Below are 17765 nucleotides of genomic sequence, written 5' to 3'. Positions count from 1 at the left end.
TGAATCGGGCCCCGCATTTTCTACTTCCTTCTTTCCGTTCTCTCCTATTTAGATTATGCCAACAAGCCATAATGGCATTACTAAACAGCCAGTCGCTACAGATATTATGCAGGGCAGCTAAATTCTTGCAACAAGTCAGCAAATTACTGCAAATATCAAACAAATAGCGTTTAATATGGTGCCATTCATTATACAACTGCTACATTAAATTTGCTTATTTTGCACAATCTTCAATTATGTGGCTGCTACAAAGGGCACAGTATAGATGAACAGCTGTCATCTGGCATCAACTCGTACATGGTACACTTTTCTCATGTTTTGACGCACTTTGTGCCAAGCTGTTTAAGATTGCACCATCTTTAAAGTGCTCGCTACATTGATTTGCACATTCGCATTTTTTCACACGAACTCCAACTACTTAGCAGCAAAAAAAGGGCCCTGGGATGATGTAAATGACATGGTAATTGAGGAAGATTGTTATTTGGTATTAACTTGCACATAATTTAATTTCCTTTCCGGTTTTAGATGTATATCGCCTATTTCTCAGATTGGTAATAAGAACTGTATTGAATTATTAGTACGGACTTAGAGCTTCCACACAATCACTGTGAAGCAGTTAGCGGACATTTCTACATTTTGGACTTAAATGTTCTAACTTGGTATTAGATACACTATGTTCAAGGTTTTATTTAAGAAAATCAAATGATTCTTTCAACTTTCCACAAATTTAAAATGTAAATAGGAATGTTGTCTAGGCATGGGCGGTGAACTTCGCTCCGTTCGCGGAGTTTGCAGACTTTTCTGTACTCCGCAGAGCTTGTGGAGTGCAGAAAACTGCTTTGCGATGTGCAGCGGAGATTTTTCCCCGCTCGCAACCGCGAACAGTAAGTTTGCGAGTGCGAACTGCTGCTCGGGTAGAATTTCTACCCGAGCGGCAGGAATAACAGCACAAACTGCAGTTCGCACTGCAGTCCGCCTCTCACGGAACTTCGCAAAGTTTTTTTGGAACTTCGCAGAGCTTTGCGTAGCAAAACTACATGAACTGCGCCCAGGACTGATGTTGTCACACTTGATGATTTTATGCTAAAATTGTAATGGTTTCAACTAACTACACAATAAATTCTTATTGCCTATTACCTAGCAGTGTAGAGTTGTGCAGGTTGTATACTCAAAGGGATGTGCAGAGACTTGCAGGTGGTGTATTCATGTAGGGATGTCTAGAGGTGTGCAGGGTGTGTATTCATGTAGGACTGTGTTGAGCCGTGTAAGTGGTGTATTCATGTAGGGATGTGTAGAGGCATGTAGGTGGTGTACTCATGTAGGGATGTGTAGAGGTGTGCAGGTGGTATATTCATGTAGGGATGCGCAAAGGCATGAGGGTGATGTATTCATGTAGAAATATGTAGAGGCATGTAAGTGGTGTATTCATGTAAGGATGTGTAGAGTTGTGCAGGTTGTGTACTCAAAGGGATGTGCAGAGACTTGCAGGTAGTGTATTCATGTAGTGATGTGTAGGGGTTTTCTGATAGTGTTCATGTAGGTATATGTAGAGGCATGCAGGTAGCTTACTCATGTAGGGTTGTGTAAAGACCTGCAGGTACTCTTTTTACCTAGTGCTGCAAAGAGGCGTGCAAGTTGTGTATTCATGTTGTGATGTGTAGAGGCTTGCAGGTGGTGTATTCATTTAGGGTTGTGTAGAGATTTGCAGGGGGTGTATTCATATAGTGATTTCTAGAGGCTTGCAGGCGGTGTACTCATGTAGGGATCTGTAAAGGCGTGAAGGTGGTGTAATCCATGTAGTTGTGTGGAGAGGCTTGCAAGTGGTGTATTTATGTAGTGTTGAGTAGAGGTATGCAGGTGGTGTATTTCTCTAGTGTTGTGGAGAGGTGTGCAGGTGCTGTATTCATGTAGGGATGTGAAGAGTTGTGTGGGTGGTATATTTATGTAGGGATGTGTAGAGGCATGAGGGTGGTGTATTCATGTAGAAAAGTATATAGACTTTTCTTGGGGTATTCATGCAGGGATGTGTAGAGGTGTGTGGGTGGTGTATTTATGTAGTGATGTGTAGTGGCGTGCAGGTGATGTAGTCATGTAGGGATGTGTAGAGCCATGCAGGTGGTGTATTCATGTAGTGATTTGTAGAGGCGTGCGGGTGGTGTATTCATTTGTTGATGTGTAGAGGCGTAGAGGCATGAAAGCAGTGTACAAATGTAGTGATGTGTAGACGCGTGCAGCTGCTGTACTCATGTAGTGATGTGTTGAGGCATGCAGGTGGTGTATTCATGTAGGAATGTGTAGAGGCATGTGCTGGTGTATTCATGTATGGATGTGTAGAGGTGTGCAGGTGGTGTACTCATGTAGGAATATGTAGAGGCATGCGGGTGCTGTATTCATGTAAGCATGTGTAAAGGTGTGCAGGCATATTCTTGCAGGGATGTGTAAAGGCTTGCAGGCGTATTCAGGTGGAGATGTGTAGAGGCATGCTCATGGTGTACTCATGTAGAGACTTGCAGCCTGCTGTGAGCACGCCTACAGAGACCCTCATACTTCATAAAACAGGGTTAGGAGTAGAACCCGAGAGAGGGAGAGCAGTGACTGCAGAGAGACAAACAAGAATCAGAGATCAATGGTAAGGAGAGAAACTGCCGCAGAGAGGATGTCCTGGACCATAAGGCAATAGAAAATTGCACCCTACCTGGATCGGTAAGAGAAGATACCCTTAAGTGAGTGTACTGCGTCCCTCATCCCTTGGGCCCATCCAAGCTGCTGCACTAATGCTGGCTGCGCCCAAGATGGCGGCCGGGTGAGAGGTTAGCACAAAGCTCACACTTACTCTCTATGTCATTCTTGTTGCAGACATCGAAGGTGCAGAAACTCTGAACCAACTGGTAGGTGAAATTCTGGGTCCTCCACTGGTAGGCGGCGTTCTTGTGTTCCCCTTCTGTAGTTGAACAGTTCTTGAAGATGTTATAAATCGGATCTTGGCCAACTTCAAGAAAGCACAAAAAAGGGAAAAATAAGAATCGGAGGCTGATAACACACACCATTAGCAGTCCATTACCCATCACTACATCATCGCAGCAGACGGCACATTACATGTAGTTTGGTCCTTGTGGGGCCTGTGCTGAAAAGGAGCCCATGTGGATAATGTGTTGCCTCTCATAGTGACCTTTGAGTGGGCAGAGAATGTGTCTGGCATCCTGCCATAGCGCTTCCTTGGTGCCAGATTGTACCAGCTCGCGCCCAATGTTGTCCTTCAAGAACTGGACCAATCATTGTCTCTGTTCTTCCTCCTTCGTCCCCCCTTTTCTTCTGCCCCCAATCCCTTTCTGCTACTCTCTCCCTCCTCACAGCCCTCGCCTCTCGCCTTCCCTTCTCTATCGCACTCTCACTCGTGGAGAGGTACCTCTGCCTCCCTCTCACTGTACCTCATGCCTTACCATGCTCTCTTCCTCCGATTCTCTCCTTCCTCTTCTGTCTCTCTCTTTTGTCGTCCCTCTCATTCTCTCTCACTCTCTCTCTCTCCTCCATCTTTCCTCCTGCTCTTCCTGTCTCTTTATCTCAGCCTCTTCTTATCTCTCTCTCTTTGTCTCCATTCTCCACTCTGTTTCGCTGCCTCTTGCTCTCTCTCTCTCTCTCATTCTTTCTCTGTCATCGGTATTTTTATATTTGTGTTCTGGATGGCAGCAGGACTCCATGTGAGTCTCACTGCAGTTGATAGCTGGGATTGCAATGTTTCTGCATCCTCTGCAAGTATCTCTGTTTCTGGGGTCTGCAACAGGTGGCATGTGGCGGTTCACATATGGCGTGCTTGGGGGATGGTGGGGCAGGGTGGGGAGGGGCAGTGTGTGGGGTAGTAAACTTGGTCATACAACAGAACAGAGGTAATAATTACTACCCTCCATTCCGTCGTATGTCTGAGTTTACTACCTCCCCCACTCTGCCCCTCACCCACCCCGCTGCCCCGCAGCATGCTCTATCCGAGCCACCACTGAGGCTGGCTATGGATGTACAAGTGAAGGAGCGTGTGTGCAGGGGCTCGTGTTATATTTAGTTATAGGGAGAGACACTCCAATCAATTGATGGAGAAACATTTACATTCATTGCAAACTATGTATGCGGCAAGGAGCAATTAATGGTGCAAAGTAAATATTCTGGTTCTGTAAGAAAGTACATGTTGCACTATACACCAACACTTGGAAAAATAGAAGCAATTTATGGTGCAATATTATTCTTTTCAAGGCGTAATATAACATATCTTAAAAATGTTTGATTAAATATATCATTAAATGTCATTAAGTACATATAAATATGTCTACGTATGTTTATAGTTCAGTCACACTTTCCATTGCAAAGGCCTTTTTAGGTTGAGCATTTGAGACCACTTTAGTAGATTATATACTTATATGTGTATGTACTTTGTGGGCTCTGGAGATCAGCCCTAGGACTTTTTTTCTGTTCAACTGCCTCTATTTAACTGTCTTTATAGAAAACGACCAGCAGAGGTCAGTAAAATACAAGAATTGCTTTCTGCTGAGGCACTTTCTTTTTTTAAATTTTCTGGCAACTGCTTCTATTTAATTTTTTTGAAAGAAAACGACCAGCAGAGGTCTGTAAAATACCAGAATCACTTTAGCATTCTCTAGATACCAGTCCATAGAAATTGTCTTCCATGAGCACCCGTAGACAATAATATTTTGTATAAATCTTGTATTTTCAGTGAAATGACCACCGAAGGCCCCGATTTTATATTAAAAACAGAGCTTTGGACTATACCACTTCCTGCTGAAGGGCAATATTTCTCTTCATGTGCTCCCAAACCTGGCATGTCACGCAGTTTGGTATTTACTTTCCCTCCATGTTAAAGAACAGTAGAAGTTTCAGCACCCAGGCTAATGTGCTGCATAGCTAAATACATATAACGTCCCAAAGGCAAGACCGATTGCATTGCAAATGCTTTTTTGATTTGCCTAGAACTTTAGACCCCATGGATAGATTTGCTGGAAACCCCGTAATTGCCTCGGTAGTTAGCTTAGAGAACGGCAACCAATTTCCTGTCAGGTCCTTGCAGGGGTAAAAACGTTAAGTGGATGTGTTGAAAAACAATGTGCTTTCAGGTTTGCTCCCAAGAAATAATGTTCTTGTGCCTACAGCTCTCGACAGATCTACACCAAACTTGGCATGAAAGCACAACCTGGCTCGGAAAGCATGATTTTGTTGGCATGGTGTAAATATAGATCAGGACAGGATTTATGAAGTATAATAAGCCAATTAATGGAAGAATATTGAACCATTTGAAATGTATTGTAAAACATTTTACTGTTCAATTCATTCAATGTTTAATATTGACACATCTTCACACACACACGCAAAGTGCAGCTTCATTTTACACCTAGAATACACTGCCCTGCATATTGCCCTATATATTACTGTTTACTGACTTAGTTTCTTCATCCATTCCCTAAACCCAGTTAATGTTTCACCAAAATGTCTTTCCCGTGAAGTTTTTAGTATTCACCATGTGTCACCTCGTTACCCCGTTAAACAACTTTGCACCATGAAAAGACTCTATCATGGTTTACAATGCATTATATATGGTTCAATATTCTTCCATGTATTGGTTTATTGCATTTCATATATAAACATTTATATATACACAGAAGTAAAAGAAAGGTTAAAGTAACATAATAGTTACAATTTTGAACTAAATAAAGCACAGTAATTCAGCAGTTATAGTTAGCAGTACTAACTATAACTTATGGCACCTCCATGCACTGCTTAAAACCTCACATATAACATCACTCATGACATTTTCTATGACATCATTTATGAAATCGATGGAGACAACTTGATGCCCCCCTCCTAGTGCCTTGTTTGACCGAGGGGACCCCTCCCCCAGGGCCATTTCTTTAAAAAGAAATGGGGAGGGGGGGTCTCAGCCTAATGCAGTTCCCTAGGGGCAGAAGCAATATTTTGATCTGTTTCCCTGACCACTTCAGTGCGGGCAGGAAAGAGATCAAAAGTCCGCTTGCAGCATTTTAAAGTTCCCGCGCACTGGGAGCTGACTTTGTGCTTGCTCCCGCTTGGCGGGAAATTTAAAAATGCTCCAGTCAAACCAAAACAAACACAGTTTTCCCTGCAGAGTTGGTGCAGACAGGGAAACCACCATGGAGTCTTGGGGAGGGGGGTTGTGAGGTATATTGTTCAATACTTCATGCAATATTTCATTCAATATTTAATTAGTTCATGGAGACGTGCACAGCACTTCAATGTAAACTAGATTACTAGATTATGGGTTAATATATTTCACAGCTCATGGGTAAATATAAATAATTTCAGCAAGAAAATATATTTATCGATTCCTGATTAATACATCATAGATCATCTCTTCAATAAATATAAATCAATTTACTGCCGAAAATATCTAGTACAATGGGACATAATAAAAATGATCTTTGGTGCAATATAAACTACATCTGACCATTCACACCACAGTTCTGCACTCCCCTTCAAACAAGTCCCTGAAATCATCTGGGCTGATTTTGGGATTTCTCTATAGGTGAGTTGATTTGATTGCTGCCATGTGTGATCTTGTAGTTGTAGACCCATTTCACAAACATGAGCGTGGGCGGCTCCTCCGTTAGAGTGGAGGTGCGTCACCCCACTTAAAAATCCCCCAACAATGAAAAGTACAATGGCAAATAATTGCCATTTTGTTTTTCACCCCGTCCCAAGCGCCAGGACAGGTGGGGAGGGGGCGCTGCTGAGTGCAGGGAAGAGCGTGCGCTGATATGGCCCTGTTTAAAATACGCATGTCTTTTGAGCTGGTTGTCCTGTGACGGCCAGCCTCAAATGAGCACTTTAAACCTCTCACCCCAGGGTAGAAAGACAGTGCAGGCCTCCAGGGTGCTCCGGAGCGGCGAGTGAGGCGGCTCCTACCAATCCTGGCACTGCTCACATGCTGCATGTGAGCAGCACCAGGATTGGGCAAGAGAGTTCCAGCGTCCGCTTTCAGAACAGAAGAGGTCCACAGCAAGAACGTCATGTCAGGTAAGTTTTATATCATTTTTTATAATATTTTTGCCACGTGCGCCCCTGCTCCCCCACCTGGTAGATGCCAGCCACCACTGAACATGAGTAGGTGTGACTTACTCCAACAAAGTGGTTCCTCCACCCCAGAGGTTATGTTATGTTGATTTGTATAGTGCACTAATCACCCGCTAGGATATCCTGGCAGAGTTAGGTTTATCATGATTCAACATTGAAGGCTTTGTTTCCAGCCTCTTTTGAGTCCTGTTTCCCACAGGTGAGCACACACAAGGTTATCACCTGACTACATACAGAATATGATCTCAGTGACGTCCGTCTGGCAACGCGTGGTCCCCTCCTCGCAGGTTTTCATGTCTCCCGAACAGGACTTGCTCGTCCTGTCATAGCACACTTCACACTGAAGGGCGCATCCTGCAAAAAGCAAACTTCATTTATTTATTCTGTATAAAAGAAGGACGCAAATATAAACTGTTTATGACATCAGCAGCAGTTTGTAGTGATTTTCAAACATGGTACATTATATAAAGCTTGCTGGCAGCTATAATTGTCTGAAACTTAAGTTTACTACTGAGCCATTGTTATTGGCAGTAATATCAGTTAATATCAGTAGCCATGTAGGTAATCAACAGAACGGTGATTCGCGGTGATGTACACAATCAAGTGCAACTTGACATCAACAATGACACACATCTGTCTATCTATCTGTCTATCTATCTATCTATCTATCTATCTATCTATCTATCTATCTATCTATCTATCTATCTATCTATCTATCTATCTATCTATCTATCTGTCTGTCTGTCTGTCTGTCTGTCTGTCTGTCTGTCTGTCTGTCTGTCTGTCTGTCTGTCTGTCTGTCTGTCTATCTGTCCGTCCGTCCGTCCGTCCGTCCGTCCGTCCGTCCGTCTGTCCGTCCGTCCGTCCGTCCGTCCGTCCGTCTGTCTGTCTGTCTATCTATCTATCTATCTATCTATTTATCTATCTATCTATCTGTCTATCATCTATCTATCTATCTATCTATCTATCTATCTATCTATCTATCTATCTATCCATCTGTCTGTCTATCTATCTATCTATCTGTCGATATTAATGGTTCACCCACACTTTCCACTGAAAAGTCATTTTTTGATTTGCACATCACTTTTGACTCAGTGAACAGACTTGCATCAAACCTTGTAACACCATGTAATTCCCTGATGCATTCACTTAGGAGCTGGCATGTCATTGTTGGTGCATTTCCATGAAGGGCAAAAAAAGTAAGATGATGTGGTAAAAAAAGATGTGCTTTCGCATTTTTGCGTGCATAGGAAATTTTGCTTGTACCTACAGCCCACCCGCTCATCGCATCTACACCGAACTTGCCCATGATAGTACAATTTCAGATTGTTGGTTTGGTGTAAAACTCTTGAGTAGTGTTTGTGATACAAGCATTTTACAAGTTGTCGAGTGGGCTTTAAAGTGTTACCACATGCAAGACGTCAGTTTAAGTGCTGGATCCAAATACCATGTTGTGAATAATTTGTGAATCTGTTATCATTCAGAACTTTCATACAGTGAAAAGAAATACTGCAGCCAAGGGAAGACACCACAAGTGTCTGACGCCCAGGGATGTAGATCGACAATAATAATAAGGTAACCCAGTCACGTGCAGAATCTGGGGATGGATACGGTACACAAGCAGTGGTTCTGCCAGGAAAGGAACCATTAGGTACAGTACTACGTCCTTACAGCAGTAGGACCATCAGTTAATGATTCAACAAAACACACTACTGATTATACAGACAAAATACTCAACTAAATTGAAAGGTGTTAATCGATATTTTAAAGAAAATCATATATCTTAGGAAATTGGTGATAGACGACAGGACTGATACACAATGTACATAACTACAATAAACAGATTCTACTATATTGGTGACAAAAAAAGGAAGTGACTGAGGTGGTATTTTACATGTATCAACTATACAAAATGAACATCTTCTTTAATGCATCGATTAACACTTTTCAATTTAGTTGAATTTCTTGTCGGTGTAATCAGTGGTGTGTTTTGTTGAATCATTAATTGATGGTCCCACTCCTGTGAGAGTGTAGGGATGTGGAGCATGGAAGGCGCAAGGCTGAAGTAATGGGTTGGGTAAAGGCCCTGCACCCAACCACCCGTTACACAGTTGTTTGAATTTAAGTACATCATTAAAAAGCATTGAATTACACACAAAAAAGAATCCTAGTTAAAATCTGACTTTTGGTTCCTACTTGAACAAGCAAAACCATTCTAATTAGCTGCTATCGTAAATCATTGTCCAGGGCCGGCTCTAGAGCTGTGCGACCGCTGCAACTGCACCGGGCGCTGACTTGCTGTCATGTTTGCAAGTATATTATGGTTTTAAAAGCACCCGCTGCCACGTTCCTGGCCTCCAGCAATTTTCAGGCAACAATAAAAATGTCATAATAACTCCAGCAATTAATGTTTTTCCTAGAGAGAGATCAGAGGTTTGTCTATCGGACGTTTGACTCATAGTAAGGTAGTGAGGAGGATTAATATGCCTGCTGCAAAGAACTTGTACTATGCAGATCACAAGTGCATGTAATGTAAATAGGTCACTGGGTCACTGCCTTTGTCTGAGAGATCCTTTTGTTACTTGCAGTTTATAAGTTAAAATCCTGATATTGAACAGTGAGCTATTAGACTATACTGTCAAATCAGTATGGATGACACGTGTCTCCTAGACCTTGTAGTCCTCTGTCTTATGTAACATTTCCTAAACACTGATTTACACACCTATGATTGATTGTCACTGTGTGTTATGTAATGTGCTCTGACACCCTACTCTGGTATGAGCGCCGCTATAAAACTAATTAAATGCATTTGAGAGAGAGTGGTTATGGAGACTTGAAGGGTGGTAGTGAAGGAATCCGTGGCCGAGGTGGTCGTTGGGGGACACCATCAAACACTGTTGAACTGTGAACCACCTGCGCTGAAGCCAGCTATGCCATGCACACTAAACAGACCATAACTTGCACTGCCCGCCAGGATCAAAACACCAATTTTCAAACAGTACAGAATCAAAGAGAAGAGCTATCAAGGCAAAAACATGGCGAGTGGCACGAATAATGGTGATTGTTCTGTGCACTAGCCATATTATACAGTTGCCGGTTCTAATCAATTGTTAATCGATAATTTTGCAATAGTTGTTTAAAGTATGTGCCATGCTGTGTCCTGAAATTGAATTCAGTCCATTTATGAATTAAAAATCTTTACTGAATAATTTTAAAACCTTCATCATAATATTATGCCTTTACGACTGTTGCAAGTAAAAACATATTTTGCAGAGACATAGACTCCAAACACAGGTTACCACATTCTCAACACACTTAGGGCCAGATGTATCAACATGAGGAAATGCGATTTCCAAATTGCGCGTAGTACTGAATCGCAACTTAAAAATTGCAATTACTAATGAATGACAGTTTTACTTTTAAAATAGCGATTCCTAGTGGGTCTCACATCAACCTACCTCATGAATATTACTGAGGTAGATCACAATTTGTGACCCAGTAGGAATCGCAGCCATCACAGGGTTAGTAGCCTGCAGAAGTCAGTAGACCACTATGTTTGTGATCTCTTTGTAACAAAGCAAACTTTTCTTTTAAATGCAACTTTGTTTCTTCAAAGGAAAACAGAATGTTTTTAGATTTCATTTTTTAAGAGTAGGGAGTGGTCGATTGGACCACTCCCTACTCTAAAAAGTATCTTGTTTAACATTCTCAACAGGAACTGGTCCCATGGGAACCCCTCCATATTTCTAATAGATTACCACCAATTTTGATTTGGTGGTAAAGTATTAATGTTTTGCAACTACACTTCAGTGACAAAACACCAATACATTCCATTCCAATTCGGTATTTGGAAGAGACACCTCTTTCAAACAAGGTATCGGTATGTGGTAGTCAACACAAATATGTTTTGTGTTAACGAATTGCAATTATATATATCTGCACACCAAAAAGCTTTTATGCAGTTGCAAACAACCCGATTCTGCAAATTGGAGCATTTGTGACCTTAAAAAGATATGTACATCTGGCCCATAGTTAAGTTTTAATATATCGACCTGTATCTAATTCATAAATCCATAAGGAAAGCCTAACTAATGTCGCACATAGTTCAGGATTGGTTAGTTTATCTTTATGCCTCCAGACCTAACATATTTCTGCGGCGTGACTTGATAGTGGGTTTAGGTGCAAGTTCACATTTTTTTTGCCATATATTCTGTTTTCAGCTCTATGTTTTTATAAAAGATGTTTTCACAGTGTACAATTTACTTGCTACCCATTTCACAATGAGCGTTAGGCACACATCACATCTATAGGCAACATATGCCTTGTAAGCAACAATCCTTATATTTTGAGATTTACACTCAAAAGCATTTTAACTAGTTGCGATATTTTGGACCTCCACTAGACAATCGTAGATGGCAAATAGTTAATGAATTTTTGGATAAATGTCAATGCTCCACATATAGTGTGACTCCTTCAAGTCCTTATGGGCCTCATTACAATGGCGGTCGAACGTGTATCGTGCAGGTGTCTTACCGGCTATATGTCGGTAGTTACACCTGCCCAATTACTATGCGACTGCCATGCGGGCAGCCGGAAAACTGCTTTTTGCATTACGGGCTGTGCTGCGGCCATAGGAAATGGCCTCAGCACAAACCACAATGAAAAAAGAGCAGTTTTCCAAACATTTATGCACCCTGTGCCAGGCACCATGTGGTGTCTGGCACACGGTGTGTGGATATTTCGGGGGGCATCACATGTGCTTCCTGGGCCCATAGCAAAGGCCCACAGGGAATGGGGTCCTGCGAGGGGCCATTCAAACAACAATTCCGTCTGCCTTTACATGGCGGTCGGACCACTATGTAAAGGCAGAGGGCAGAGAGCCATCGTAATTTCTACGGCAGTGCCTCTGCAGTTTCTGCCCCTATTGTAGGTATTATGGTTGGACCGATGCTCCGACGGGCTCATTGAGTGTTTTGGACATAGGTTGGTTCCTCCGTCCGCTATGGTCCGACTGACCGTATCGCTATGTGGCTGTCCGACCCTGATGGCCCATCCGTGGTGGACCGACAAACCTGGTAATAAGGCCCTATGTGTGTGAGCAGAAGCCCCACACTAATGACAGGCAATTTCTCCAACTCATTTAAAAAATGTACATTTCTTCCTTACATTTACATTTATTTCATTTTAGAGTTGCATCCTTCCTAACTTTTTAAATATATTAAAGAGTAATATTGCAAGCCTGTAGTCCAAAATGGGTATTCAGGAAGAGAACACAAGGACTATCACAAAAAAGTACAACTAGGGCATAACAATGATTACTATTAAGAAATCAAAACAACCCTCTCTGGGGTCTTTCTCTACACAGCACTTCCATAGTTTGAAAATGTACCAAGCAGTGGACAAAAAACTATGCAGATTGAGTAATTGTTGCAACACCTACATTTAGTTCACAGAATCAGACAAACTGGACAATTTTAATAGTTTTTATACAGTACCTAATGAAATGCAACACAATAAAAATGACAAACAGAATTAGAAAAATTAAGTAACATATAATAATAACAAATGACAACCAAAATGAAAAAAATACAATAAGGGGAAAACGAGATATGAATTTTAAATTGTTTCAGTGAAAATAGCACCAAGAAACTCTAATAATGGAGCCAATGGTCAATGGTCATGGTAGAGCAGGACTTAGGTGCAAATTGACACTGACAGAATAGGAGCACAGGTTGGCTACACCAATCAAGTTCATCCTGGTCAAAGATTTCACCTCCTGGTTGTATTCCTTTAAGTCCCAATCCACCACAGACATAGACTTCTAAAGCCTAGCAGGACCTCAGCAGAGGCACTTAGAGACTCACAGGGTGTCAGACAGAGGCCAAACAGCAGTGTCTATTCCAGGTCCAGTCCTACTGAACAACTGGGAAGTTGGAGGACAAGCCTGAATAGAATGCATTGCCACAGTCCAGCTAGCTGAGGATGAGGCCCTCGGGGATAGTTCTGTGTGTTGACAGCAAGTCATTTGATCTTCTTGGCATCTTGAGTGTGTGGGAGCAGGAAATGGAGACTGTGTTCTCTTGGGTGGTCAACATGAGTTGGATGTTGATTACTGTTCTGAGGTTCTTTGCGTGAGTGGTCGGGAGGGGTCTTTGTCCAAGTTCAGCAGGCCACCAAATGGAGTCCAGAGCAAGGTGTCTTCAACATCCTCTGTCCATCAGGTAAAAGTCCCCCAGATCTGTCTTAGCCTGATGCAAAAGTGTGTTGTAAAGTAGGAAAATCACCCTGTTTTTACTGTGATCATATAGATGATCTGAAAGACAGCATGCACCGGGTGTCAGTAGTGCCAAGTCTCCAGTGGGGGTGTATTGTGGCCCTAATGGAGACCCTTGCATAAGAGAACAGCGGCTCCCCCGCTGCTCGGGGAGAGCCAAGTTATCCTCGGAGATGGCCTCACGCTGCCACCTCTCTTCTGAGGGGGGCCCAGTCGTACCCGGACCCCTCTTGCCACAGGTAACCTTCTAGCAGCTCAGGGAGCCCACCCGACTGCTCCTGACGGCTTCTCTCTCGGCCCTTACCTTTGTGTGCAGCCGCGGGAGCCTGTGCATTTATTCTGGTCTGTCCGCTCCGCCAAGACTCCCACTGGCCCAGCGAGGCCTAGGGGAGTGCGATGGCACTCCCCCCTCCTTCCCGCTGCTCAAGGGAGTGCAGCGGCAATTCCCCCTCTCCAGCTTCACACTGGGGCCAGGAGTTGGGGATCCCGGGCCTCTGGGGCAATCTTCACGGGGAGTGCAATGGCGCTCCCCGACTGGTCTTCCTTGCTTCGGGGACCGGAGTTGATGTCCCAGGCCCCAGGACATTCTTCTCGGGGAGCGCGATGGCGCTCCTGACATTATCTTTTGCCACGAGGGGGGCCCCGCGATGGCACGTACCCCTCCTCCTTACCACCATCATGGGGGCCCAGAGTTGGGGGTACCGGGCCCCAAAGGTTTTCATGGGGAGTGCAACGGCACTCCTTGGCTTCATTTTTGGTGGGGCCCGTAGTTGGGGGTCCTGGGCCCCAGAGCTCTCTTCGAGGGGGGTGCGATGGCGATCCCCCTCCTCCGATGTCTTCGGGGGCCAGGGTGGGCTCCTGGCACCCCTCCTGGGCACTTTCACAGGGAGCGTGATGGCGTTCCCTGGCTTTACTTCTTCTGGGGAAGCCCCTGAGACCTGTCCCACCCCGGGGGCCCATGCAAGACTGGCTGCTGAGCCCCACGCGCTTTGTCATGGTTCAAGCCAGGGGTCAAATGTTGCCTACCTTCTGGGGGGCATATCTCAGCCCCCAGGGGACAAATTCTCACCATCTTGGCCTCGTCTGGCTCCTGGTGGTGCACCCCAACTACTGGGAGCACTTTCCGCCGCCCTCCTGGTCTCCAGGAGGGTGAACCCAGCAGGGAGCTGTCTTCACTGGCTCCCTGCTTCAGCCTTTCACCTGGCTCTCCTCCTGGGCCTCTCTTCTTCTTGCGCAGAGACCCAGGCTTCTGCTCACTGGTCCTGGACTCCCCTTCTGGCGCAATTCAGGGTCCAGGGACAGTCAGGGTGTTCTTCCTTCAAACAGCCCATGGCACCAGGCTCCAGCACCCGTCTTCCTCAACAGACCACACCCCAGAGTGGTTGCTGTCCAAGACCTTTTAAAAGAATTTGGAGGGGGCTGGCAGGAAGGCTCCTCTGTCCTATCCGGCAGCGACACATCACCTCTCTGCCCCCTGCTCCCTCCTACTGCACAGGCCTCTGGGATGGTTCAAAATGGCAGCGTCCAGGGGTCTCATGCCACATGGTCTCTGAAAAGCCCTCTTTCTGCCTTCTCTCCAGAGCAGCTTGGTGCCTGGCACTAGGTAACAGCTGCTGATGGATAACCTGCAGCTTCACCCACCATGAGACCTTCGCCCTTGGAATGCTTGCGGTGAAGGGCTAGGCCTCTGATGCTATAGCTTGGGGAGGAAGGTCATTAATCCAGCCTGGTAGGGTCACACCCAGCCAGGGTCTGGTTATGAGTTGAGTTAGAGGAATATGACATTTCTGGATGACCCATAAGCAGGACAGATATGGCTTTGGACTCAGCAGAATACTTCTTCTCACACAACTTACAGTGTACTTTGGTGCGTGTCTGGAATTTGGAGGCCCTAGGGAAGTGAAACTACCCCATGTGGTCCCCTTCTTCATAGGAGAATAATGGAGTGTTCCTTCACTGTAAACAGTAAAGCACACTAACTTTCCCTTACATTTCTCTTCCCATACTATAAAGCCAATTCCATGTTACCATGCAACTCTGAATAATTCCTGCCACACCATTCTATCTGTACCTGCTTCTGGACTGCGCATGCCAGGAATCTCCCCCGCACCGCCCCTACACATGTGCAAACACATGTACACATGGGTCTGCATGCAGCGCAGCGGCCTATTCTCACCCGGGGGACATCAGTAAAATCCACATGCAGTCTCTTTCATCATGAGTTCACTGAGTCATACATATGAGGCTCTCCCACAGTAAAAACTCAATAATTGGGTGTTCAAAAAGCAAAAAATCCAGGCGGCTCAGATGGTCAGAAACACCTTCTACCAGTAATTGAGTAGATAGATGAAACTATCTGATTACTTTTCTGTCGTGAAGGAAGGTCTCCTGTGGAGACGGTCGAGTACATTTTCTCCCGATGACCCAGTGTGAATTGAGACCTCCTGTCCTGTGACTTGTACTCAGTCACTGAAGAGCCATTACTTGAGTTCCTCCCTATCCAACTCCGGTTTTAATTCTCTGTTTTTCCTGAAGAAGGTGTTACCACATCCATGGTGTATCACTGAAATGTGCGTTGGTGCACTTTGTGCTAGTTAAAGCACACCATGTATTAACTATAAAGAACAGAAAGAAAGTTGTGTCTTTCTTTTCTCATATTTACCCCATACAATATTTTCAGTATAAACCTAAACAAAATATGACGCTACAATAATAGATGCTTTTCAAACTAGGGAGGCAATGATACTCCTACATCCTTTGTGTTTTAACATAGCTGTGGTATGAAAGAGTGTGGAGTGCATGTTGTCTGAGTGGATGTTGGGTAGGTGAAAACTGTTTTTCTTCCCAAATAATGTTTGTCATTAACTGTTTTACGATGTTGTTTTGATATTTTTTGTACCGAAAAAGAACAAGAATAAGAAAAAAATGCGTTCAATGGCTAATGGAATTTTGAGAATAAAAAAAAATGAACAACTAACTATTTGTGTATATGTCTTTGGCTCGACTACAAATATGATCATAATTTGAGGCATACCCACTAAAATATTAAAGGGAGTTTGTTGGAGGCTTTCTGTCTTTCCTCAATTGTGTTTACCCTGGTTCCTCGCTCCCTATTTGTTACAGTGGCCCTCTAATTTTTGATAACTCAGCACTCTACTCCACTCTGCGCCATTCCATTCTACTCCACTCTACGGCCTACACTGTACACACTTCCACTCTATGAAATTCTCGTCCACTCTACACAATTCCACTCCACAAGATTTTCTCCACACTATGCCACTTAATTCTAAAACTGCACTCTACTTCACCCTATGCAACTCCACTCTATGCCACTCCACGCTACTATACTCTAGTATATGCCACCTCACTCAGTGATACTATTCCACTCTACGCCACTCCATTATACTCCACTCAACACCTCCACTCTATTCCACTCCATTCTACCACACTCTACTCCACTCCACTGCACCTCACACTAGTCCACACTTCCCACTCTATGCTACTCCACTCTATTCCACTCTACTTCACTCCACTCAACGTCACTCCACAATACACCTCTTCACTCAGTAACGCTCTACTGCACTCCGCTCTATGACACTCTACTCCACAACCCTCTGCTCCACTCCAGTCTATGAAAATTACTCTACAACTCTCCCCTCTAATACATGACACTCCACTCTCACACTTCACTCTGATCCTGTACTCCATTTTATGCTACTTCACTCCACTCTACAACATTCTACTCCACAATGCTATACTCCACTCTACGCCACTCCACTTTACACCACTCCACTGTACGACACTTTACTCCACTTCTATGTCACACCACTTTGCGGCATCCATGCTACTCTGTTCTACTCTTTCACTTCCCTCTACGCCACTGTACTCTACGCTTCTCCACTCTAGGACACTATACTTCACTCTACTCTACTCCACTCCACTCTATTCCACTCTACTCTATTCCACTCAACCACACTCTACTCCACTCTAATCCATGCCCCTCTATGCCACTCCACTCCATGCCATTCTACTCTACTATATGACACTTTATTCGACTCTACTCCACTCTTCAACACTCTTCTCCACTCTACTGCACTTTGTGCCATGTCACTCTATGCCACTCCACTCTAAAACATTCTACTTGACTCTATGCCAATCCACTCTAAGACACTCTAATCCAATCTATAACACTATTCCACTCTGTGCCACTCAACTGTACACCACTCTATACAACTCCTCTCTAGAACATTCTACTCGATTCTATGCCACTCCACTTCACTCTATTGCATTCTACGCTACTCCGCTCTACTCCACTCTATGGCACTCTTCCCCACTCTACTTCTCTCTACTCAATGTCACTCCACTCTACACCACTTTCCTCTAT

At 44.1% G+C, this 17765-nt stretch overlaps 1 protein-coding gene across 1 annotated transcript in view; it reads right to left on the bottom strand.

Moving 5' to 3' along the window:
* LOC146808853 (phospholipase A2 inhibitor and Ly6/PLAUR domain-containing protein-like) overlaps positions 1-17765 on the bottom strand; it is a 120451-nt gene that overhangs the window by 87462 nt on the left and 15224 nt on the right. The window contains exons 2-3 of the mRNA XM_085614244.1: positions 7342-7461; positions 2834-2989 (exon numbers count right to left, since the gene is read on the bottom strand). Of these exons, the coding sequence (XP_085470370.1) occupies positions 2834-2989; positions 7342-7461 (276 nt within the window). The remainder of the gene's footprint in view (positions 1-2833; positions 2990-7341; positions 7462-17765) is intronic.

The sequence above is a fragment of the Triturus cristatus genome, chromosome 7 (assembly GCF_964204655.1).
Source record: "Triturus cristatus chromosome 7, aTriCri1.1, whole genome shotgun sequence".
In the NCBI taxonomy this organism is placed as follows: domain Eukaryota; kingdom Metazoa; phylum Chordata; class Amphibia; order Caudata; family Salamandridae; genus Triturus; species Triturus cristatus.
Note: the sequence above shows the minus strand (reverse complement) of the source record. Positions and strands in the feature narration are given on the sequence as shown.